Genomic DNA, 25430 nt, shown 5'->3' with positions numbered 1-25430 from the left:
TTGTCCGAACGCAGTGACGCCTCCTTGAGAAACTGAAACTGAAACTTCTCTGTGAGTAATTATGGACATGTGTCATATGCATGTGTTACATGTATGTGTAGTGTCTGTGTCTCCGTGTGTTTCTCTGTGAGTAATTATGGACATGTGTTACATGTATGTGTAGTGTCTGTGTGTTTCTCTGTGAGTGATTGTGGACATGTGTTACATGTATGTGTAGTGTCTGTGTGTTTCTCTGTAAGTGATTATGGACATGTGTTACATGTATGTGTAGTGTCTGTGCGTTTCTCTGTGAGTAATTATGGACATGTGTTACATGTATGTGTAGTGTCTGTGTGTTTCTCTGTGAGTGATTATGGACATGTGTTACATGTATGTGTAGTGTCTGTGTGTTTCTCTGTGAGTGATTATGGACATGTGTTACATGCATGTGTAGTGTCTGTGTGTGTTTCTCTGTGAGTGATGATGAACATGTGTTATATGCATGTGTAGTGTCTGTGTCTCTGTGTGTTTCTCTGTGAGTGATTATGGACATGTGTTACATGCATGTGTAGTGTCTGTGTGTTTCTCTGTGAGTGATTGTGGACATGTGTTACATGGATGTGTAGTGTCTGTGTGTTTCTCTGTGAGTGATTATGGACATGTGTTACATGTATGTGTAGTGTCTGTGTCTCTGTGTGTTTCTCTGTGAGTGATTATGGACATGTGTTACATGTATGTGTAGTGTCTGTGTGTTTCTCTGTGAGTGATTATGGACATGTGTTATATGCATGCATGTGTAGTGTCTGTGTCTCTTTGTAGTGTCTGTGTATACACCTATGTGTATCTAGTATGTTTCTGTGCCTTTCCTTATGACTATGAGTGATCATGGGTTTGTGTGTGTGTGAATATGTGTGAGAGAGAGGGAGGGAGCGAGATAGAGATTATAAGTGTGATAGCTTGTGTTAAAAAGGTATGTGTGTAGTGTGTGTATAGCCATACTTACACATTTCATGGACATTATTTCACCTGTCACCAGTGGAGAAAAGCCATGGAAAGTGGTCCTCAAAATGTGTGACTTACCAAAAGGAAAGTGTACTCATGAAAAGGCGTGACTTCCTGAAAGAAATAGTATTGATGACAGTGTGTGACCCACTGTTTTTCTGGTGAAATCAGTATTGCTAACCTTGTGCCTTGTTTTCCTTCCCTGGTGTGCTTTGTTTTGTGCTTCTTTTTTTTTTCTTCAGGTTCTGTAGGTTCGATATTCACTGTGTGTCCAGCTTCATACGGCCCGGTTTGGTTGACTTGGCTTTAAGAAATAATGATGACGATGATGATGGTGATGATTATAGTGATAATAAGACTCATGTTGATGATTATGATAATGATGAGAATGATGATGATGATGATGGTGGTGGTGTTGTGCCTGGCAACAGATGAGGCTGGGCAACAGCTGTGGGGAGGACATGGTGATAATGGTGAGAAGAATGATGATGACAATGATAATGATTGATACGATAATGATAATGGTGGTGACGGTAGTGTTGTGCTGACAACAGGTACAGGTGGGCATCAACCAAGAGAAGAAGATGATGATGAAGATACGAATACCATAAAGTTCGGTCTATTGAGCGCACTGGTATATAAGCCGCACCCACTAAATTTAGGAAAAAAATTAACTTCATACATACGTAAGCCACACTGGCTTATAAGCCGCACTTATTTCCGGTACCGGAACACATACTGATGCTACAGAAAAGCTGTCAATACTGTAGGTTATGAAATAAACACATGCAGGAACAACACAAAGAAAAGCAAGCGAAAATACTGCTAGTGCCACAAAAATTTTTTTTAAATGAACACAACGAAAATAAGATCCATAATTTAGGGATAGTCACATTTATTCAACGTCATCCTGCTAACTGAGTCCACTGAAATCTTCGTCTTCAGTGTCCGAGTTGAAGAGAACCAGCACAGCTTCCTCTGCCATCTTGTCATGGACTTCAGCCTTGCTTTCACTTCATGAACATGAACGCAAAGTGGAGGTCGCTGCTGGTTCGCCACTTGCACTGTCATCTGCTAGGTCGATCGTCTTCAATTTGAAGGCTGCATCATAGGCATTACGTCGCGTTTTCGGCATGATGAGGGTGTGCGGTTGAGCAGAGTAGAACTGAATGCTGATCTGAAGGCTTTAATGTGTGTGGATTTGATTTATAAAACGTGAACAGTTAGTACACTATCGTGAAGCTCATCCAAAAATTCATGGACAGAAATCATGATTTTGGTGTGTTGAAGGGCAGCTAAGAATAGACGAGAACGTGAAACTCCCGGGGTCGTTAAAATCCTCAAATAAGCTGCATCATTGTATAAGCCGCAGAGGTTGAAGCTGGGGTAAAAAGTCACGGCTTATAGACCGAACTTTACAGTAATAATAATGATGATGATGATGATGATGATTATGGTGGTGATAACAGCGGTGCTTGCTGACGACAGGCAAAGCTGGGCATTAACAAAGGGAAGAACTTGATGATGAAAATGATAATAATGATGATGATGGTGGTGACAGTGGGGTTATGCTGACTCCAGGTAAAGCTGGGCATTAACAAAGGGAAGAACATGATGATCACATTGATAATAATGATGATGGTGGTGGTGGTGGTGGTGGTGACAGTGATAATAATGGTGGTGGTGATGATGACAGTGGTGTTTTGCTGATGACAGGCAGGGCATCAACCAACGGAAAGGACAAGGACATGGTGATGAAAATAATGATGATGATGGTGATGGTGGTGACAGTGTTGTGCTGACGACAGGTAAAGCTGGGCATCAACCAACGGACATGATAATGAAAATATAATGATGATGATGATGATGACGGTGATGACGGTGGTGGTGTGCTGACGACAGGTAAAGCTGGGCATCAACCAGGGGAAGGACTTCAGCCGAGACACGGTGGAGTTTAACGCCTACGCTGAGCCAGGGTCCTACGTGGCCTTCAGCGGAATGCTGGCCAGTCTGTACCATAAGGGCTTCAACGACGGCATCACTGAGAACACGGTGAGCTCCACAGTTCCTCTTCTTTCTTTCTTTATAATAATGATAATAATGAAGATAAGTTTACTTATATGGCGCCTATTCAAATAATTTTGCTCCAAGTGCTTCACAATTACAATAGTTCCAGTTTAACAAAAAACAACTTGAGTGTGTACATTTTTACACATCCTATTTAAATCAGGGAGGAATTTTGTTTAATGTCCCATCACACATATCGGTGATTGAAGACATTTTGTTAAAGTATTTATGAATACATTTGAGTATTGTTAGAAGGGGTGGGAGATGTGAATGAATGGAGGGTTGGGGGAAACTGGACAAATGAGGGTGAAATGAGGGTAAAATTTGAAAAAAATTTCCTAATACAATTACAGGAAATTACTTAAAGGACTTTGTAAAACAGAAGCGAAACAACTGATAACGAATGCAAAACATCAAAAATATCAACGTTCCCAGTCACTTGTGAGAACACACTTTCGTGTACATAAGGCTTCATCAAGTTACAGTCAGAAATTATTAAAATATTATTCTTATTTAAATCAAGGTCGCCGTTCGTTGATTGATCGTTCCCTGTGTGTGTCAGCTGATTGACGAACTGGAGACGTACGACCAGGCCGCCAAGGGGAGCTTCCGTCACCTGTGGAGAGTGGGGCATGCCGAGTATGAGTACGTCTTCTTCCCGGGCACCGACTATGGCATCGACCCTAACACCAGTTTTCATGTGAGGGGTTGGATCTCTCGTGTGTGTGGGGGGGGGGGAAGGGGGGGTATGTGTGTGTGTGATGTGTGTTGCAGGTGTTGTGTGCGTGCATGTGTGTGGTGTGTGTTGTTTGCTTGTGTTGTGTGTGGTGTGTGTTGTTTGCTTGTGTTGTGTGTGGTGTGTGTGTTGTTTGCTTGTGTTGTGTGTGGTGTGTGTTGTTTGCTTGTGTTGTGTGTGGTGTGTGTTGTTTGCTTGTGTTGTGTGTGGTGTGTGTTGTTTGCTTATGTGTGTGTGTGTGGTGTGTGTTGTTTGCTTGTGTGTGTGTGTGGTGTGTGTGTTGTTTGCTTGTGTTGTGTGTGGTGTGTGTTGTTTGCTTGTGTTGTGTGTGGTGTGTGTTGTTTGCTTGTGTGGTGTGTGTTGTTTGCTTGTGGTGTGTGTGTTGTTTGCTTGTGTTGTGTGTGGTGTGTGTTGTTTGCTTGTGTGGTGTGTGTTGTTTGCTTGTGGTGTGTGTGGTGTGTGTTGTTTACTTGTGTGGTGTGTGTTGTTTGCTTGTGGTGTGTGTGTTGTTTGCTTGTGTTGTGTGTGGTGTGTGTTGTTTGCTTGTGTTGTGTGTGGTGTGTGTTGTTTGCTTGTGTGGTGTGTGTTGTTTGCTTGTGTTGTGTGTGGTGTGTGTTGTTTGCTTGTGTTGTGTGTGGTGTGTGTTGTTTGCTTGTGGTGTGTGTGTTGTTTGCTTGTGTTGTGTGTGGTGTGTGTTGTTTGCTTGTGTTGTGTGTGGTGTGTGTTGTTTGCTTGTGTTGTGTGTGGTGTGTGTTGTTTGTTTGTGTTGTGTGTGGTGTGTGTTGTTTGCTTGTGTGGTGTGTGTTGTTTGCTTGTGGTGTGTGTGTTGTTTGCTTGTGTTGTGTGTGGTGTGTGTTGTTTGCTTGTGTGTGTGTGGTGTGTGTTGTTTGCTTGTGTTGTGTGTGGTGTGTGTTGTTTGCTTGTGTGTGTGTGGTGTGTGTTGTTTGCTTGTGTTGTGTGTGGTGTGTGTGTTGTTTGCTTGTGTTGTGTGTGGTGTGTGTTGTTTGCTTGTGTGTGTGTGGTGTGTGTTGCATGTGTTGTGTGCACAAAGGTGAAAAGAAGTGTCTATTTACATTTGTTGATAGTTGCGTGAATATGGTGTGCACGTGTTGTATATGTGCATGTGTTGTATATGTGCATGTGTTTGCGTGTGTGTGAGTATGCATGTGTTGTATGTTTGCATGTGTTGTGTGGGTGTGCGTGTTGTGTGTGCATGTGTTGTGTGTTTATGTGCATGTGTGTGTGTGAGCGTGTGTGTCATTGACTGGTTGCAAAAAAGTCCGTCAGACTCAGTGTGTGTGAATGAACGTGAGTGCCAGCCGGCAGCGGCTGCGGCAGTGAGAGAACTAACCCATGCTGTCCACACAGGATGCCGGCCTCATCGTTCTCACAGACGCCAACCTGCCCAGAATCCCAAGTAAGCATCTTGTGTGTCCTTCAGCGTGTGTCTTCGTCTTTGCTGCCCCGTCTTCTGTTTCCTTTCCCACGCTGCTCATTGTGATCTGCTTGTTGTTGCCCAGGGTTCTTTTACATGTGCTAAGTGCATGCTGCACATGAGGCGTCAGTTTGTTTGGGTGTGAGATGTGTGTATGTGTATATATGGTTTGTCTCCTGACTGTGTGAATATGTGCTTGATAGCAACACAGTCCACACACACACACGCGCGTGAGCGTGTGCATGCATGCAACACAAGCACAACAGACACACACACACACACACACACACACACACACACACACACACACACACACACACACACACATGCACACACACACACATGCACACACACACATATATACACAAAAGCACACACACTGCATTATATACACAGCAATGCAGCCATACACTGCTTTATTTACATAGCAACACAGACACACACTGTATTATGCACATAGCAACGCAGACACACACACTGCATTATATACCTAGCAATACAAACACTGAATTATAACATAGCAACACAGCCACACACTATTATACGCATAGCAACGCAGACGCACACACTGAAATACATACACAGCAACATGGACACACACTGCAATATATACACAGCAACATGGACACACACTGCAATATATACACAGCAACACAGACACACACTGCAATATATACACGGCAACATGGACACACACTGCAATATATACACAGCAACACACACACTGCAATATATACACAGCAACATGGACACACTGTAATATATACACAGCAACACCGACACACACTGCAATATATACACGGCAACATGGACACACTGTAATATATACACAGCAACACCGACACACACTGCAATATATATACACAGCAACACCGACACACACTGCAATATATATACACAGCAACACCGACACACACTGCAATATATACACGGCAACATGGACACACACTGTAATATATACACAGCAACACCGACACACACTGCAATATATACACGGCAACATGGACACACACTGCAATATATACACAGCAACACCGACACACACTTCATTTGCTGTGTACATAATGTGTGGCTGTGTAACACAGTGCAGTGCGTGTCAGCGTTGCTGATGCTGTGCATGACGAATGTGTACAGATCTGGATCAGTGCCCGGAGGGCTTCCTCGCCTGCCTCAGTATGGCCACAGCAGACAACTGCTATCCCAAGGAGCAACACTGTAACGGGCTGTTTGACGCCTGTGAGGACGGCTCCGACGAATTTGGATGTAAGGAACGTGTGTCGATTCAACGCACAAATGAATGAATGAAGTTTTTTTTTATTGAGGGAAGTGGAATAAGCATACATGTGCTTTTTGACTCACTTGCGTAAACAAAGTGAGTCTATGTTTTAACCCGGTGTTCAGTTGTCTGTCTGTGTGTGTGTGTGCGTGTCCGTGTGTGTGTGTGTCCGTGGTAAACTTTAACATTGGCAATTTCTCTGCAAATACTTTGTCAGTTGACACCAAATTTGGCATAAAAATAGGAAAAATTCAGTTCTTTCCAGTCATCTTGTTTAAAACAATATTGCACCTCTGGGATGGGCACAAAAAAATAAAAAAGAAGCCTAATTATATGCAAACTACATTTACTGTTATATTTATATTTTTTGTATTCTCTGAACTTGGCACTTTGATCTGATATTCTGACCCAACAACAAGAGCAGTCATTATTATCATTTTCTGTTCAAACAGGAACTTCTTTTGCTAAGCATGGAAGTTTTATTTATTTTGCAGACGTTTTGGTGCAGATAGTAAAAAAGGGAAATTACTCTGTAATTAATGCTAGGGGACTTAATTTATCACAAGTGAGTCTTGAAGGCCTTGCCTCTCTTGTTTTTTTTCATCCAGCCCTCAGGGCAGAGCAAAGAGAAACTGAATTTGTCAATTCGTCCTGTTGAGTGGAATGGGGGTAGGGGGTGGGGGGGTGGGACAAGGCCTTGCAGTTTGTTGTCAGTACATCCAAGGTTTGAACTCTTTCAACACAGGGAAGTTTATAGTCTTGGTAGGCTTCCCTGCCTTACTGATGGGGAAGAAGTGCAGAAAATGTACTGGGTTTTTTTTTTTCTCCAGATTACGTGTGGACACATCTGGAAACACTGCAGGAGTGTGTTCCCTTTCCTTCCTGTTTATGCATGTGTGGGAACATGAAAAGAAAACTGGTTTGATGAAACGATGGGTGCGGGGATTGATGAGTTAATGGCTCAGCCATGGACTTGAACATCGACTGTCTTGCTAGGTCACTGGGTGTACACACACACACACACACACACACACACACACACACACACACACACACACACACACACACAGACATATGCACGCGAGCGCGCGTACACACACACACACACACACACACACACACATGCACAACACATACACATTCAAACTGGATTTTATATTTTCATGTAATAAAAATCTATTCAACCACAACAATATACAGACATAACATTTGGATAAAGAAGGCACAGATAACTATCACAGTGTGTGTGTTACAGGTGACTACCACACATGTGATACAAGTAATTATCACAACATGTGTGTTACAGGTGACTTCCACGACTTGTGTGCGTTGCAAGTGACAATCACATGTGTATGACATGCGACCGTCACACAGTGTGTAGTTCTGGTGACAGTCTCAATCATGAGCATGTTGCAGGTGACTACCACAACACGATGATGGCCGCCCCCCCCCCCCCCCCCCCCCCCCCCCCCCCCCCCCCCGCACTACATGAGTCGGGTGATGCGTTACTACAAGAACAGTGACAGTCTCATCATGTGCATGTTACAGGTGACTACCACAACAACACGATGATGGCCGCACCCCCCCCGCACTACATGAGTCGGGTGATGCGTTACTACGAGAACAGTTCCTGGGCCTGGCAGGAAATCTTTGTCAAGTGAGCGTCTGTTGCTGGCTGTGTCGTGTTGTGTCGTGTGTCAGCTTTTCTGTCGGATTGTGTGTAAACGCCACAAACGTGTACTGTTACATGTCTGTCTGAGTGTGCGTGTCTGAAATGTGATTGAATGACGCAGGAAACGAATGATGAGCGCCCAGTGACAGCTGTCACTCACCTCTACCCAGGTAGGCAGCCCTGTTGTGGGAATGACTCCGAGTTTGTGAAGCGTTTAGAGCTTGGTCTCTGACCGAGGATAGGCGCTATATAAGTATCCATATCAAATCAAATCAACGATGACGTTTGTGTGAGAGCTGCCCTCACCTTTACCTTCACCAGTGATCCTTTGTGCTCCACCCACCCACCAGGCCTGTGTGTCAGACGTTGTCGCTTTTATTGTTTGCAGGCTGGAGTGATGGCCTAGAGGTAACGCGTCCGCCTAGGAAGCGAGAGAATCTAAGCGTGCTGATTCGAATCACAGCTCAGCTGCTGCTGTTTTCTCCCCCTCCACTAGACCTTGAGTGGTGGTCTGGACGCAAGTCATTCGGATGAGATGATAAACCAAGGTCCCATGTGCAGCATGCACTTAGTGCATGTAAAAGAACCCACGGCAACAAAAGGGTTGTTCCTGGCAAAATTCTGAAGAAAAATCCACTTTGATAGGAAAAACAAATAAAATTGCACGCAGGAAAAAATACACAAAAAATGGGTGGCGCTGTAGTGTTGTGATAAAAAGAAATACAAATACAAATACTGTGTCATCAGAGTCTGGAAATGTCTTGGAAAAATGAGACAGCCATTTCCAGGGCTGGAAAAGTCTTGGAAAAAACATGTTTCACCAATTATGGTGTGGGAAAATCCGTCAATTTGATGAAAACCCCTTGGCCAGAACCATTCAGCTTAGAGCTTGAAGTATTTTGAAAAAATGAAAAAATAAAAAGTGATGAAAATTTAACATTGGAACGAGGAATTCTGCATTTCTCTGTGGGAACTGAAGTCTCATGCCAGGATTGTCTGCTGGTAAGACGAAGTTGTTTCCCTTTGCCATTTCTTTGCCCCCAAACCAGGAAGATTATGAACAGATTGATGACTTGATTGATTAGTAGTAATAGCAATAATGATAATGTACATGTGTGACGCCCTAAAATATGGGTAAAATAGTCCCTGGGACCCCCAGCACTTATCAGAAGACCTGGAGGATGCTGTGCTCTAGTGGCATAAAGACGTTTGAAAACAAGAGAACGCTGGCTATTAAGGAGAAACGTGAGCGAAGGAAGGAGGACTCAACTTCTGGAGACGTTTTCCCTTGCAGCACCTGTGGGAAGTGCTGCGTATCCAGAATCGGTCTTTTCTCCCATGTGAGGACACACACCGACAGATAAGCCTGCCTGCCAACTCATCCGTCAGTCCGACGGGAGACTCCATCGGTTGAAAGGGGGGGGGGTATGTAAGTGGGCGTGAGGGTTGGTGTGCTTATGTGTGCATTGTTTTAGCTGTTTTGTTGTTTGTTTCTGTTTTTTCTCTGAGAATTGGCTTTCATGTTGGACACGTTTGTTGGGTGTGTGTGTGCAGGCCTGATGGACGGGTGGATTTCCGGGTGAATGTACCCAAGTACCCCTTGCAGTGGGTGGTGAACGGCCTGTCCATGAGCCATAACCAGGGGCTGGGCATCATGAGGCGACCTGTCGCTGTCAGTGTCTGCACTTGTCTGTGTCTCTGTGTGTTTGAACATGTGTGTGTGTGTCTTTGTGTGTATGTGTGTGTGTGTGTGTTTGTATTTATATTTACACGTGTGTGTTTGTGTTTGAGTGTGTGTTAACATGCGTATGTGTGTGGTATTTTTTTTTAGTTTGTGTGTGTTCGCATGTGTGTGTTTACAGTTGTGTGTGTGTTCACAGTGTGTGTGTGTGTGTGTGTGTGTGTGTGTGTGTGTTTACATGCCCAACACTACCACCCACACACCCACCCACCCCTACCCACACACGCATCCACACTTACTAACGTGAAGACACACCTTTCGCATAAAATTACTACAAAAAAACCCAACCAGAACCAGTAGCAGGATCAGTGCAGAGCTAGTGTGTTCATTCATCCCTGTTAGTCCAACACTCACACAGAGTGAAAGGCAGCAGTGAACTATCAGTGATAAGAAGAACAATACCTTAAAGCTGTACACCATCACAACACATTGGCCCCACCCCACACCCACCCCACAGCCACCCCAAGAAGAACAATACCTTAAAGCTGTACACCATCACAACACATTGGCCCCACCCCACACCCACCCCACAGCCACCCCAAGAAGAACAATACCTTAAAGCTGTACACCATCACAACACATTGGCCCCACCCCACACCCACCCCACAGCCACCCCAAGAAGAACAATACCTTAAAGCTGTACACCATCACAACACATTGGCCCCACCCCACACCCACCCCAAGAAGAACAATACCTTAAAACTATACCCCATCACAACACATTGGCCCCACCCCACACCCACCCCACACCCACCCCAAGAAGAACAATACCTTGAAACTATACCCCATCACAACACATTGGCCCCACCCCACACCCACCCCAAGAAGAACAATACCTTGAAACTATACGCCATCACAACACATTGGCCCCACCTCACACCTACCCCACACCCACCCCACACCCACCCCACACCTACCCCACACCCACCCCAAGAAGAACAATACCTTAAAACTATACCCCATCACAACACATTGGCCCCACCCCACACCTACCCCACACCCACCCCAAGAAGAACAATACCTTAAAACTATACCCCATCACAACACATTGGCCCCACCCCACACCCACCCCAAGAAGAACAATACCTTGAAACTATACGCCATCACAACACATTGGCCCCACCCCACACCCACCCCACACCCACCCCAAGAAGAACAATACCTTGAAACTATACCCCATCACAACACATTGGCCCCACCCCACACCCACCCCACACCCACCCCAAGAAGAACAATACCTTGAAACTATACGCCATCACAACACATTGGCCCCACCCCACACCCACCCCACACCCACCCCAAGAAGAACAATACCTTGAAACTATACGCCATCACAACACATTGGCCCCACCCCACACCCACCCCAAGAAGAACAATACTTTGAAACTATACGCCATCACAACACATTGGCCCCACCCCACACCCACCCCACACCCACGCCAAGAAGAACAATACTTTGAAACTATACGCCATCACAACACATTGGCCCCACCCCACCCCCACCCCACACCCACTGTGTGTGAGTGCTGAAAGGAACAACGAGTACCTTGTAGGGAATTGACAATAAACCAGCGAGAAGAAGTAAGCGTGTTAGGAAGCATTGCGTAACATATTTTATTAATATATGCAAGTATTTTCACATAAAGTACATGTTCTTTGAATTAAGTTCTCATAACCACTGTTTGCATGCAATAACAAGAAATTTACTTCTGTTTTGGGTGGGTTTTTTGTTGTTGTTTTTTCAGTATGATGCCACACGGTTTATGTACATCATGGTTGAACATCCCAAGACGATTATCAGAGGAGAGCAGATTGGTGTTCGTGTCACGGTCTTCAACTACTGGTACGATGATGACTACATTGAGGTTAGTGACTCCATGTGTTTGTCTTCACAATGCTAGTGTTGTACTTACAATATGTGTGTGTACTGTGTTTGTTGTGACATACGATGTATTGTCCAGCCAGTGTGTATGACAGTGTGTGTGTGTGTGTGTGTGTGTGTGTGTGTGTATGTCATGTGTTTGTATGTTGTGACATACGATGTATTTTCCAGCCAGTGTGTATGACAGTGTGTGTGTGTGTGTGTGTGTTTTTATGTTGTGACATACAGTGTGTCTTCGAACTAGTGTGCGTGATGGTGTGAATGTGTACTGTGTTTGTTGTGGCATATAATGTATTGTCCAAGTAGTGTGTGATGGTGTGAATGTGTACTGTGTTTGTCTGGTGTGACATGCTGTGTGTTTTCCGTCCAGTGTGTGTCATGATGTGTGTGTGTGTACTGTGTTAGTCTGATGACACAGACACTGTATTGTCCAGACAGTGTGTGTGATGGTGTGTGTGTTTGTGTACTATGTTGTGACATACAATGTATTGTCCCAGTGGTGTGCGTACTGTGTTTATCTGGTGTAACACACAGTATATTTACCAACCAGTGTGTGTATATATACTGTGCTTGTTGTGGCGTACAATGTATTGTCTAACCAGTGTGTGTGATGGTGTGTGTGCGCACCGTGTCAGTCTGTTGTGATATACAGTGTATTGTCCAAGCAGTGTGTGTGTGTGTGTGTGTGTGTGTGTGTGTGTGTGTGCACTGCTTGTTTGTCTGTGAAACAGACACTTTATTGTCCAATCAGTGTAAGCGATGGTGTGTGTGTGTACTGTGTGTGTTTGGTGAAGCACACACCTTATTGTCCAACCAGTGTGTGTGTGATGATGTGTGTGTTTACTGTGTGTGTTGTGTACACACAGTGAATTGTCCGAGCAGTGTGTATGATGGTGTGTGTGTGCACTGTGTGTGCTGTGACATACAATGTGTTGTCCAAGCAGTGAGTGTGATGGTGTGTGTGTGCACTGTGTGTGTTGTGACATACAATGTGTTGTCCAACCAGTGAGTGTGATGGTGTGTGTGTGCACTGTGTGTGCTGTGACATACAATGTGATGTCCAACCAGTGAGTGTGATGGTGTGTGTGTGCACTGTGTGTGTTGTGACATACAATGTGTTGTCCAACCAGTGAGTGTGATGGTGTGTGTGTTGTGACATACAATGTGTTGTCCAACCAGTGAGTGTGATGGTGTGTGTGTGTACTGTGTGTGTTGTGACGTACAATGTGTTGTCCAACCAGTGAGTGTGATGGTGTGTGTGTGTACTGTGTGTGTTGTGACATACAATGTGTTGTCCAAGCAGTGAGTGTGATGGTGTGTGTGTGCACTGTGTGTGCTGTGACATACAATGTGTTGTCCAAGCAGTGAGTGTGATGGTGTGTGTGTGCACTGTGTGTGCTGTGACATACAATGTGTTGTCCAAGCAGTGAGTGTGATGGTGTGTGTGTGTACTGTGTGTGTTGTGACATACAATGTGTTGTCCAACCAGTGAGTGTGATGGTGTGTGTGTGTACTGTGTGTGTTGTGACGTACAATGTGTTGTCCAACCAGTGAGTGTGATGGTGTGTGTGTGTACTGTGTGTGTTGTCCAACCAGTGAGTGTGATGGTGTGTGTGTGTACTGTGTGTGATGTCCAAGCAGTGAGTGTGATGGTGTGTATATACAGGTGCTGATCACCATGCACGGCAGTGACGAGTACGAGTTTGTCCTGGTGGAAGAAATGGGCGTCGTCAGTTCCTACAATCCTCGCACACACAGGGGAGATAAGCAGACTATTGTCTTTGTGAGTTCTGTGCTCCTACTTTTTGTTGTTGTTGTTTTTATTGTTTGCTCGAGAGAGTGTGACACTGTGTGTGTATGGTGTGTTTGTGTGTGTGTAGGGTAGGTAGGCCTACCTGCGGACAGGGTGTAATTACGAACGATTCGTGTACCTGTCCCACTTCAAAGCGTTCTCACCACACACATTCCACAATTTAATGTCTGCTTCGACCTCGTTGTGATACCTTAATGAATATTGAGTTCCAAGAAGCAGTGAAACATCAGCTATTCCCGGCTTTTTCTGCGCTTTTTCTTGTCTTTGCGCACCCCCCTGCCAACCCAGTTCACAAACCTGCTCTCGCAGTCCTAAAATCAGAGGATGCAAGCAAGTAGGGCTTGAACTTTGACACAGTTTGAAATAGCTGATTTGACTGGAGATGTTGAATGAACTGGCCTCCAAAATGGTGTCGTTTGCAATTAGACCAAAAGGCATTTTGACATCAGCGTATTGACGAACGATGTTGCACAGTTACTGAGCTGTCTCAAAAGGGTGTGTTTGTGTGTGGTATGGGGTGTGTGTGTGTGTTTAAATGTGTGTATGTGTGTGTGTGTGTGTGTGTGTGCATGGGTGATCAAAACCAACAATACAACAGCCTGGTGCAATGTTCCAGTAATATGTTATATCTAATGAATTCAAGACCTGCTTCTGTTTCCATTGTCCACATGCACCCAAATTCATCATTTGCAGTTAGACTTACCCATTTGCATTTACCCTGCTATTTCAACAGTTGAAAAAAAAAGTCGAAAAGGAGTGGACAAACTTTTCCTGGTGCATTCAATAGGAGAAAGCCTTTAACTCTCTCCATACGAACGGCGAAAGAGACGACGTTAACAGCGTTTCACCCCAGTTACCATCATCAAAATATTGCAAGCGGAAGGCTCTTATACTGAAGAGGTGAATGTTGACAAAGAATACCACAATTCTGATGATGGAAGCTAAAGGTTGGGTCATTCAGACACCCACTGGACATCCGAGGGGTCTGTGTAGAGAAGAGAGGACTGGCCGTACTGAGTGAGTTAAAAACAGAAGAGCTGCATTTGATGATTGTAGGACCTGTTATCTGTACAATACACATGTTGAGCTGGTCGCTTCGACTGGATCGTTCGCAATTAGGCCTACCTACCCTATACCCATACTTGTGGTGTGTTTGTGTAAGTGAATGTTAGACTTTTGGTTTCAGAGAAATGTTGATTTTTTTTTTCATAGGATGATTTTAGGACTATTTTGGGGGTGTTCTTTTTTGGGGTGGTTTTTGGTGGGTGGATGAATTGGGTGGGTGGATGGATGATTAGATGGGTTGGTGGACGGATTAGGTGGGTAGGTGGGTGGGTGGATTGGACAGCAGCTGGATTAGCTTGGTGGATTGGACAGCAGCTGGATTAGCTTGGTGGATTGGATAGGTAGATGGATAGATTGGGTTGGTGGGTGGGTAGATGGATTAAGTGGGTGGATTTGGCAGATGGATGGATTATGTAGGTGGATTTATTGGGTGGGTAGATGGAGTGGGTGGGTAGATTGAGTGGGTGGATTAGGTGGATAGATGGATTAGGTATGTGGATTGAGTGGATGGGTGGGTAGATGGATTGGGTGGGTGGATTGAGTGGGCATATTAAGTAGATGGGTGGATTAGGTATGTGGATGACTTGGGTGGGTGGTTGGGTGTATTGGGTGGGTGGGCAGATTGATGACTTAGCTGGGTGGATAGGGTGAGTGGGAGGATGGACAGGGTTGATGGCTGGGTGGATAGGGTGAGTGGGAGGATGGACAGGGTTGATGGCTGGGTGGATAGGGTGAGTGGGAGGATGGACAGGGTTGATGGCTGGGTGGATAGGGTGAGTGGGAGGATGGACAGGGTTGATGGCTGGGTGGATAGGGTGAGTGGGGGAATGGATAGGGTTGATGGCTGGGTGGATAGGGTGAGTGGGAGGATGGACAGGGTTGATGGCTGGGTGGATAGGGTGAGTGGGAGGATGGACAGGGTTGATGGCTGGGTGGATAGGGTGAGTGGGGGAATGGATAGGGTTGATGGCTGGGTGGATAGGGTGAGTGGGAGGATGGATAGGGTTGATGGTTGGGTGGATAGGGTGAGTGGGAGGATGGACAGGGTTGATGGCTGGGTGGATAGGGTGAGTGGGGGAATGGATAGGGTTGATGGTTGGGTGGATAGGGTGAGTGGGAGGATGGACAGGGTTGATGGCTGGGTGGATAGGGTGAGTGGGGGAATGGATAGGGTTGATGGTTGGGTGGATAGGGTGAGTGGGAGGATGGACAGGGTTGATGGCTGGGTGGATAGGGTGAGTGGGGGAATGGATAGGGTTGATGGCTGGGTGGATAGGGTGAGTGGGGGAATGGATAGGGTTGATGGCTGGGTGGATAGGGTGAGTGGGAGGATGGACAGGGTTGATGGCTGGGTGGATAGGGTGAGTGGGGGAATGGACAGGGTTGATGGCTGGGTGGATAGGGTGAGTGGGGGAATGGATAGGGTTGATGGCTGGGTGGATAGGGTGAGTGGGAGGATGGATAGGGTTGATGGTTGGGTGGATAGGGTGAGTGGGAGGATGGACAGGGTTGATGGCTGGGTGGATAGGGTGAGTGGGGGAATGGACAGGGTTGATGGCTGGGTGGATAGGGTGAGTGGGAGGATGGATAGGGTTGATGGCTGGGTGGATAGGGTGAGTGGGAGGATGGATAGGGTTGATGGCTGGGTGGATGTGATTTCAGCTGGAGCCGGGAGAGTCCAAGGACATATACATGCCCATTGTTCCCGTCAGAACGCTGATGCGGGGAGAGTTAACTTTCCATGTCAGCGCCACCTGTTTCCTGGCCAAGGACGACTACTATGGCACCATGAATGTCATTGTGAGTTGTCTTTCTTTCTCTGTCTCTGTCACTATCTTCAACATCCGCTATTGTTCTGGCTGATGTCATTGTGTTTTGATAATTTCTTGGTTTGTGGAGCATGTGTGTTAACCAGTTGTGTTGTGTTGTGTTTTGTTGTTACAACAGATTTCTCAGCATGAAATTTGGGCTGCTCTCCCCATGGAGAGCACATCGTCAAAGTGCAACACCCCTTTTTTTTGCATCTGTCTGCATCTGTATTTGTTTTACTCACAAATTGGACTTTTCTATAGAATTTTGTCGTGGAAAACCCTTTTGTTGCCGTGGATTCTTTAACATGTGCTGAGTGCATGCTGCACACTGGACTTTGGTTTATCATCTCATCTGAAGGACTAGCGCCAGGACCACCATTCAAGTTCTAGTGGAAGGGGAGAGTAAAAGTCATGGTCCATGTCTAGGACTTCATTTACATTGTGTAGATTTATGAATGTTAAGTAGTTGTTCATATGCTAAGTTAACTAATACAGTAGCAGTAATAGTAGTTAGATAGAGTAGGTAAGATTAGGCACGCCCCTCCCAAATACCCCCCACTCTGTAGAACATTTTGATTTTTTAATTTATTTTGGGGGATCAGCTAGCCCCTGAGAGGGTGAAGAGCGAAAAGTAGTAGTCTGCTGATAAAACCCACATAGAGTAGGTGTAATGTTAACTTCTTTTTTTTCCTCATCTGTCTAGTTCTTTATCTTTTCTATACGACAACATCTCTATCTCCACGCAACTCTCTAGTCACGGCAGAGTAATCGACATGACGATTGTGGTCGTCACCTGGATGATGATGATGAATATGGAACCAATGGAAAGTGACCTGAGGTCCAGTGAAAGTGATGATATTGTGGTCGTCACCTGGATGATGATGATGAATATGGAACCAATGAAAAGTGACCTGAGGTCCAGTGAAAGTGATGATATTGTGGCCGTCACCTGGATGATGATGATGAATATGGAAGCAATGAAAAGTGACCTGAGGTCCAGTGAAAGTGATGATATTGTGGCTGTCACCTGGATGATGATGATGAATATGGAAGCAATGAAAAGTGACCTGAGGTCCAGTGAAAGTGATGATATTGTGGTCGTCACCTGGATGATGATGATGAATATGGAAGCAATGAAAAGTGACCTGAGTGATGATATTGTGGTCGTCACCTGGATGATGATGATGAATATGGAAGCAATGAAAAGTGACCTGAGGTCTGATGAAAGTGATGATATTGTGGCCGTCACCTGGATGATGATGATGAATATGGAAGCAATGAAAAGTGACCTGAGGTCTGATGAAAGTGATGATATTGTGGCCGTCACCTGGATGATGATGATGAATATGGAAGCAATGAAAAGTGACCTGAGGTCCATGAAAAGTGATGATATTGTGGCCGTCACCTGGATGATGATGATGAATATGGAAGCAATGAAAAGTGACCTGAGGTCCATGAAAAGTGATGATATTGTGGCCGTCACCTGGATGATGATGATGAATATGGAACCAATGGAAAGTGACCTGAGGTCCAATGAAAGTGACGAACACAGAAATGACAGGTGTATGTGGGGTTCCTGTTGTATTTCAATCAGCCAGCTGCAAGGATGTTATTTGGATTATTTCCCCTGTTGTATCCTCGTTATATCCCTTGTTGTGTTCCTGTTATTGCCCTGTTATATCCCCTGTTACGTTCCTTGTTATACCTCCTTTTATATCTTTGTTGTAAACCTATTGTATCCACTGCTGTGCCCCTCCTTTGTCCAAGTTATGTATCTGGTGGACACAGCATGACTGAGTGTGGAACTGTTCCCACATTCCCTTCCTGTTGGACCCGATGTTGTTGTTGTATCCCTGACACATTCCAGTTATGTCCTTTGACATATCCCTTTAATTATCTTTGTTATATCCCTGTGATATCCCTATGGACACAGCCTGACGGGGTGACGAACTATTACCACATCCCCTACCTGGTGGACCTGATATTGTTGTTTTATCCCTGTGATATCCCTGTTATATCCCTTGTCATATCCCTGTGATATCCCTGTGGACACAGCCTGACGGGGTGATGAACTACTACCACATCCCCTACCTGGTGGACCTGATCCGCTATGCCACCATCGACGTGCCCGACTTTAGCGTGCCCGTGTCGGAGCAGTTCATCGTGCCCGGCCAGTGGAGATACCTGCTGTACGTGCCCGGGTCTGCTCAGGCCTGTGTGTCCACCTTCGGTGAGTTGTGGGGGGAGTAGGGGGGGGGGGGGGAGGGGTTGGTAGAACTGTTGCTGCACTCCTGTTGGAGTGCTTTTGTCTGTGGGGCGGGGGGGGGGGGGGGTGAGGGGGGGGGGATTGTTAGTGTGTATATGTGTGTGTGTATGTTGGGTGGGGAGGGGGGAGTTGAAGTGTGTGTTGAAGCGTATATGAAACATAGATACAGTGTGTTTTATTTCATGATATTATGTTTTGATCAACAAGCTTTAATAATACTGTTATTGTTGTATGTGTGAATATGAACATAAACAAAACATGGACTTGCACACACACACGCATGTACACACACACACACACACACACATACACATACACATACACACACACACACACACACACACACACACCACACACACACACACACACATATAACCCCCACACACACGCACACAACCCCCACACTAACATCCATCACCTGCCCTTTCCCTGCACAGGTGACATGGTGACCCCAGGCTTCTTTGAGGATTACCTGAACGCGGAAAACATCCTCTGGCGACCGTACGGGGCAGGGGAGCAGATTGTGTTTAATTTTGCCTACAACCTGTACACCCTGCAGTTCATGAAGAACTACAATCAGCTGACCAACAAACGGCTGGCCATCGCTCTGAACGAGATGAACATTGGTCAGTGGTACTTTTCTTCTTCTTCTTTGTTCGTGGGCTGCAACTCCCACGTTCACTCGTATGTACACGAGTGGGCTTTTACGTGAATGACCATTTTTACCCCGCCATGTAGGCAGCCATACTCTGTTTTGGGGGGCGTGCATGCTGGATATGTTGTTTCCATAATTCACCGAAGGCCGAAATGGATTACAGGTAACTTGCATAATTGATCTTCTGCTTGCGTATACACACAAAGGGGGTTCAGGCACTAGCAGGTCTGCACGTTTGTTGACCTGGGAAATCGGAAAAGTCTCCACGCTTTACGCACCAGGTGCTGTTACGAGATGCGAACTGGGGACCCTCCGATTGAAAGTCAAACGCTTCAACCACTGGGCTGTTGTGCCGGTCGTTGAGTGGTAGTGATGTCTGTTGGTGCTGTGTGATGAAGGGGGTGGGGTGAGTCCTTTGGGCTGTGGGTAGACTTGGCTTTAGATTGGACGTGTCTTCTGTGGGGGATGTGTGTTTACGCTGGTGTGTTTGTGTGCGCATTGGTGATGGGCTTGCATGAATGATAGCATTTGTGCAGTGTGTATTGTGTGCATGATAGCATTCGTGCAGTGTGTATTGTGTGCATGATAGCATTTGTGCAGTGTGTGTTGTGTGCATGATAGCATTTGTGCAGTGTGTGTTGTGTGCATGATAGCATTTGTGCAGTGTGTATTGCGTGCATGATAGCGTTTGTGCAGTGTGTATTGTGTGCATGATAGCATTTGTGCAGTGTGTGTTGTGTGCATGATAGCGTTTGTGCAGTGTGTATTGTGTGCATGATAGCCTTTGTGCAGTGTGTATTGTGTGCATGATAGCGTTTGTGCAGTGTGTATTGTGTGCATGATAGCCTTTGTGCAGTGTGTATTGTGTGCATGATAGCGTTTGTGCAGTGTGTATTGTGTGTGTGTGTGTGTGTGTGTAGTGAGCTTACTTTGCAACTCCCATGTTCACTCATAATTATGTACAAGTTGGCTTTTACATGTATTTACCCCTCCAGGTAGGCAGCCAGACTCCATTTTCAGGGATGGTATCAATGATGATGATGATGGTGGTGGTGGTGATGGTATTTTGTGCAGCGTTTCAACGAATCACCAGCTACATGAACTCTGATGAAGGATCATTCAAAATGTTCAGGGATGACAAGGTGTCCAGTCTTTGGTAGGTGGATGTCTGTCTGTCTGTCTGTCTGTATGGGTGTGTGTGTGTGTGTGTGTGTGTGTGTGTGGCAAACGCTTGTTTGTTTGTGTGCATGTCTGTAAGGTGTATGCACACACATGCCACTATACAGTGTTCCAGAAGTTACCAGTTTCATAATTTGCGCTTTAATATAAACTTTTCAACAGTTTATTTTATATAACTTTTATGCATTTAAAAAGTTAGTTGTAGCTTAATTCTAGACAACTCCCATTTTTCACTCTCACTTAAGTTATTCAAAGTATTCTTTACATTTAATTCTCCCCATTGTAGGCAACCCAGTAGCCATTTTCTCCTCAAAAGACTGATGTAGTGGTGGTGGTTAAATGACAATTTTGTGCGTCGTCAGAACACCAGTACTTGTAACTACCTCTGATGAAGAGTTCGTTGCAAAATTGGATGACGCGTGAACGGGTGTCCTTCTTTCGTATGGGGAGTTAACAAATGTCTTCTTCTCCACACTGGGTAGGTGTATGGTGAGTGTGTGTGGGTGACGGTTTGCGCGAACCTTCATGGTTTGGAGGTGGCGCAGTGTCGTGTGATCACACACATGCCCCTACACAGTGTTCCGTAGAACCATCATCAGCTCATTCGCACTTTAATAAAAATTTACAGAACAATTATTTAATTTTTAATTTTTTTTATGCATATATTAAAAACAAAAGAAATCTACTGTGATTTAAAACATGCTCACCCCATATTACTCTCCCACCCATCTAACTTGATTGTATACGATGTATTCATAATACTTTAACAAATGTCTTGCAATGCACTGAGATGTAAGACGGCATACAAAATTGTTCCTGCAAAAGTCTGTAAAAACCACTTCGACGTGAAAACTGATACTGCCGCAGGAATACGGTGTCTTGGGCCGAATTTCCCACGGGAAAGTTTGGAAAGAATACAGAACTGTTCAGTTTTGTTATCATTAGATGATTCTACATTGTGCGTTTCGTGCAGACCTCACTCCGAGCCCCTATCTCGCCGACACGCCTGTTTACTACACATCCAAATGGTGTAGAGGGGTGGGGGGCCCAACTGTTTATAACTTTGCTGTATCGAGGAAGCATGTGGCCGAATGGTTAAAGCGTCCGGACTTTAAAGCGAGAGTCTGGGGGTTGAATCACGGTCAGACGCGCGGTAAGTACTTTACTCCCCCCTCACAACTAGACTTTGATCGTGGTCTGGACTTAGTCTTCATGAAACGATAAACCAAGGTCCCGTGTGCACATGCACTTAGTGCCGTTAAAAAGAACCACGACAACCAAAAGGGTTGTTCTCTGGCAAAATTCTAGAAAAATCCACTCGACAGATAAACTAAAGTAAACTGGTGAAGCAGGAAAAACAATGACAAAAAATGGGTGGCGTGTATGTAGTGGTCGAATTTTACACGAGAATCTGTGTTGTGGATAAAAAGAATAAATCTGTATATATGTTGGAATGTTATTTTGTTTATTGTTATCTATTTGTGCGTGTTGTGTTTGCATGCTTCATTCGGAGTCGTACTAGTCGAGCATAGTGTTTGTTTCGTGGGGGTTAGTGTGTGTGTTGTGCGTGGGGCATATAATGTTTTGTTTTTGGTATAGGAGGAAGGTTGTGTGGGCGATGGTTTAGGTCGGATTAAATGGGGTCTGGGTTGGAATGGCGGTATGAGTGTGTGGTGTGTTGTGGATATTACTCTTTGTTGGTGATAATAGTGTGAGACTTGTTGTGACTGATATCCTGTCATGGTGTGTTATTATGGTGTGTATCAGATGCAAAGTTTAGTGATCTCTAATATGTCTGGGTTTAGTGGTGTTATGGAACAAGTTGTGCTGTATCCACTCTGATTTAAAGAGTGAGTGTTGGGCATACATGGTGGGGTAGAAATGGTCATAGATGTAAAAGTCCACTTGTGTATATTGATAACTTTCCTGAGACTGAGCGTGAAATGTTTTTCGTGGTGTTGTTTGGAAAGGTCAGGACATGTGTGGAGTATCTGTGATGATGAACACAGATGTGTGTGTGTGTGTGTTGGTGTGTGTATGTGTGTGTATGTGTGTGTGTTGGTGGATGTATATGTGTGTGTGTATGTGGATGTATATGTGTGTGTGTGTGTGTTGGTGGATGTATATATATGTGTGTGTGTGTGGATGTATATGTGTGAGTGTTTGTGTGTGTATGTGTGTGTGTATATATATGTGTGTTTGTGTGTATTATGTGTATGTGTGTGTTTGTGTGTAAAATGTGTATATATGTGTGTGTTTGTGTGTAAAATGTGTATATGTATGTGTGTGTTTGTGTGTAAAATGTGTATATGTATGTGTGTATATATATATATGTGTGTGTGTGTGTGTTTGTGTGTAATATGTGTATATGTGTGTGTGTTTGTGTGTAAATTGTGTATATGTATGTGTGTGTGTGTGTAAAACGTGTAAATTTATGTGTGTATATATATGTGTGTGTGTGTGTCAGTCGTCACTTGGTCAGGGGAAGCTGGGACGGAAGCTGACGGACCCTGTCCCTCTGACGGCCTACGTCCTCATTGCTCTCTACAAACTGGAGCAGGTCACGGGGGTAAGGGAAACAACTGGGGATGGAGCACAGTGTGTGTGTGGGGGTATTGTGGATGTGTGTGTGTGCGTGTATGTGCATGAGTGTGTGTGTGCATCATTGATGTGAGCGATGTGTGTTGAGTTCATTCATTAGTTTAACATCTTTTCACTGCAAATGCAATGTATGTACCAGTGTGTGTGTGTGTGTGTGTGTGTGTGTGTGTGTGTGTGTGTGTGCATAACTTCCCCACATGCCCTAAATACTATAACTCTCTCACATTCCCAAGTGACGTGATTTTGCCACCCACCTTCAATTATCAAAAGTTTCATCAGAGAGTGATGCAGAATGATTTCCCCTGGCCCTTAATCAGACAGTGGTACAGAATGATTTCCCCTGGCCCTTAATCAGACAGTGGTGCAGAATGATTTCCCCTGGCCCTTAATCAGACAGTGATGCAGAATGATTCCCCCTGGCCCTTAATCAGACAGTGGTACAGAATGATTTCCCCTGGCCCTTGATCAGACAGTGGTACAGAATGATTTCCCCTGGCCCTTGATCAGACAGTGGTACAGAATGATTTCCCCTGGCCCTTAATCAGACAGTGGTACAGAATGATTTCCCCTGGCCCTTGATCAGACAGTGGTGCAGAATGACTTCCCTGGCACCTGATCACACAGTGGTACAGAATGATTTCCCCTTGTGACTGGCCCTCACCAGGAGGCCGTGCAGTGCCGGGACAACGCGCGGCAGCGGGCGGTGGATTACCTGATGACGGAACTGGACAACATCCCGGACAGCGAGGTCTTCATCCTGGCCATCACCTCCTATGCTCTGTCCTTCGGCCAGAAGGGGCGCGTCAAGAGCTTCAATCGGCTGTTCAGCAACATGAGGAACGACTGTGAGTGGAAGGGGAGAGGAGCTGGCTTGGTTGAGGGGGTGGGGGGTTGGGAGGTGGTAATGTTAGTATTTATTCTTCTCTCTCTCTCTCTTTCTCTCTCTCGTATTATTCATGTCACAATAAATTTCTCCTTTGTGAAAATCCGGCTGCTCCACCCAGCGAGCTTGTCAGTGCACAGCTGCGTCAGTTGAGTTGAGTTTAGTTTCTCAAGGAGGCGTCACTGGGTTCAGACAAATCCATGTACGCTACACCACATCTGCTGAGTAGGTATGTCAGTAACTCCTTGCACCGTGAGAAGTGACTGTTTAGCTGATTGGAAGAGCAGCAGGGGGGAGGGGGTGTTGGTATTACTTTTCTCTTGTTACAAGTGTCAACAATTCCTTTCATAATGATTAGAAAGTGATTTTGGCAGTACTGTATAGATTGATGAATAGTGTATCTGGGAATACTATCAAGACTTATTATTAGAAAGTGACTTTAGGAGTACTATACAGAGTACTGATTAGAAAATGACTTTAGGAGTACTGATTAGAAAATGACTTTAGGAGTACTGATTAGAAAGTGACTTTAAGAGTACTATAGAGACTGATGATTAGAAAGTGACTTTAGGAGTGCTGTACAGACTGATCATAAGAAAGTTTCCAAAGGAGTACTGTATAGTCTGATGAGTCGAAAATGACTTATGACTTTAGGAGTACTGATAAGAAAGTGACTTTGGGAGTAATATAAAGACTGGTGATCAGTGTATTTGGGAATACTATCTAGACATTATTAGAAAGTGACTTAGGAGTGCTGTACAGTCTGTTGTTTAGAAAATGTGTAAAGGGGTACTGTATAGTCTGATGAGTAGAAAATGACTGCAAACTTTAGGAGTACTGATTAGAAAGTGACTTTGGGAATACTTTACAGACAGATGATTAACTCACTCTGGACGATGGAACGCTATAGCATTCCTGATGTAAGGTAGCGCTCCGGATGACGGAACGCTATAGCATTCCTGATGTAAGGTAGCGCTCTGGACGATGGAACGCTATAACATTCCTGATGTAAGGTAGTGCTCCGGATGACAGAATGCTATAGCGGTTTCCACAATTAAAACTTGTTTCCACGTTTTCCTCATGGGGTAGCATAACAATCACAGCTTCACCGGGGGCATTGTGAACGTGTCAAGGGTTGAATGGAAAGTTTCTTCATGAGATTCCGTAACAACACACTCCACAGCGAGCCAGCAAGTTCAGGACCCTACATGACAAGCTAATACGTATCAAAAATGGTGTCACAAGCAATACAAGTGGAATTTTTTTGAGCAAACCAGATCACAACAGCGGCTTTTACCGCTGCTGAAGTGATTGAAATGGTTCAAACTGAAGTTTTTGACATCGATGAGCATGATGAAGACGTTGAA

At 45.0% G+C, this 25430-nt stretch overlaps 1 protein-coding gene across 1 annotated transcript in view; it reads left to right on the top strand.

Annotated features, from left to right (window-relative positions):
* The window catches only part of LOC143300334 (CD109 antigen-like), a 71316-nt gene that overhangs the window by 32529 nt on the left and 13357 nt on the right, over positions 1–25430 (top strand). Inside the window, exons 16-29 of the mRNA XM_076613934.1 lie at positions 2884–3033; positions 3611–3748; positions 5153–5201; positions 6354–6482; positions 8044–8152; positions 9722–9839; positions 11654–11773; positions 13457–13573; positions 16331–16468; positions 18535–18709; positions 19183–19371; positions 20475–20557; positions 23047–23148; positions 23845–24025. Of these exons, the coding sequence (XP_076470049.1) occupies positions 2884–3033; positions 3611–3748; positions 5153–5201; positions 6354–6482; positions 8044–8152; positions 9722–9839; positions 11654–11773; positions 13457–13573; positions 16331–16468; positions 18535–18709; positions 19183–19371; positions 20475–20557; positions 23047–23148; positions 23845–24025 (1798 nt within the window). The remainder of the gene's footprint in view (positions 1–2883; positions 3034–3610; positions 3749–5152; positions 5202–6353; positions 6483–8043; positions 8153–9721; positions 9840–11653; positions 11774–13456; positions 13574–16330; positions 16469–18534; positions 18710–19182; positions 19372–20474; positions 20558–23046; positions 23149–23844; positions 24026–25430) is intronic.

Source organism: Babylonia areolata, chromosome 26 (genome assembly GCF_041734735.1).
Source record: "Babylonia areolata isolate BAREFJ2019XMU chromosome 26, ASM4173473v1, whole genome shotgun sequence".
Lineage (NCBI taxonomy): Eukaryota > Metazoa > Mollusca > Gastropoda > Neogastropoda > Buccinidae > Babylonia > Babylonia areolata.
The sequence above is the reverse complement of the archived record's forward strand: the minus strand, read 5'-3'. Positions and strand labels throughout refer to the sequence as shown.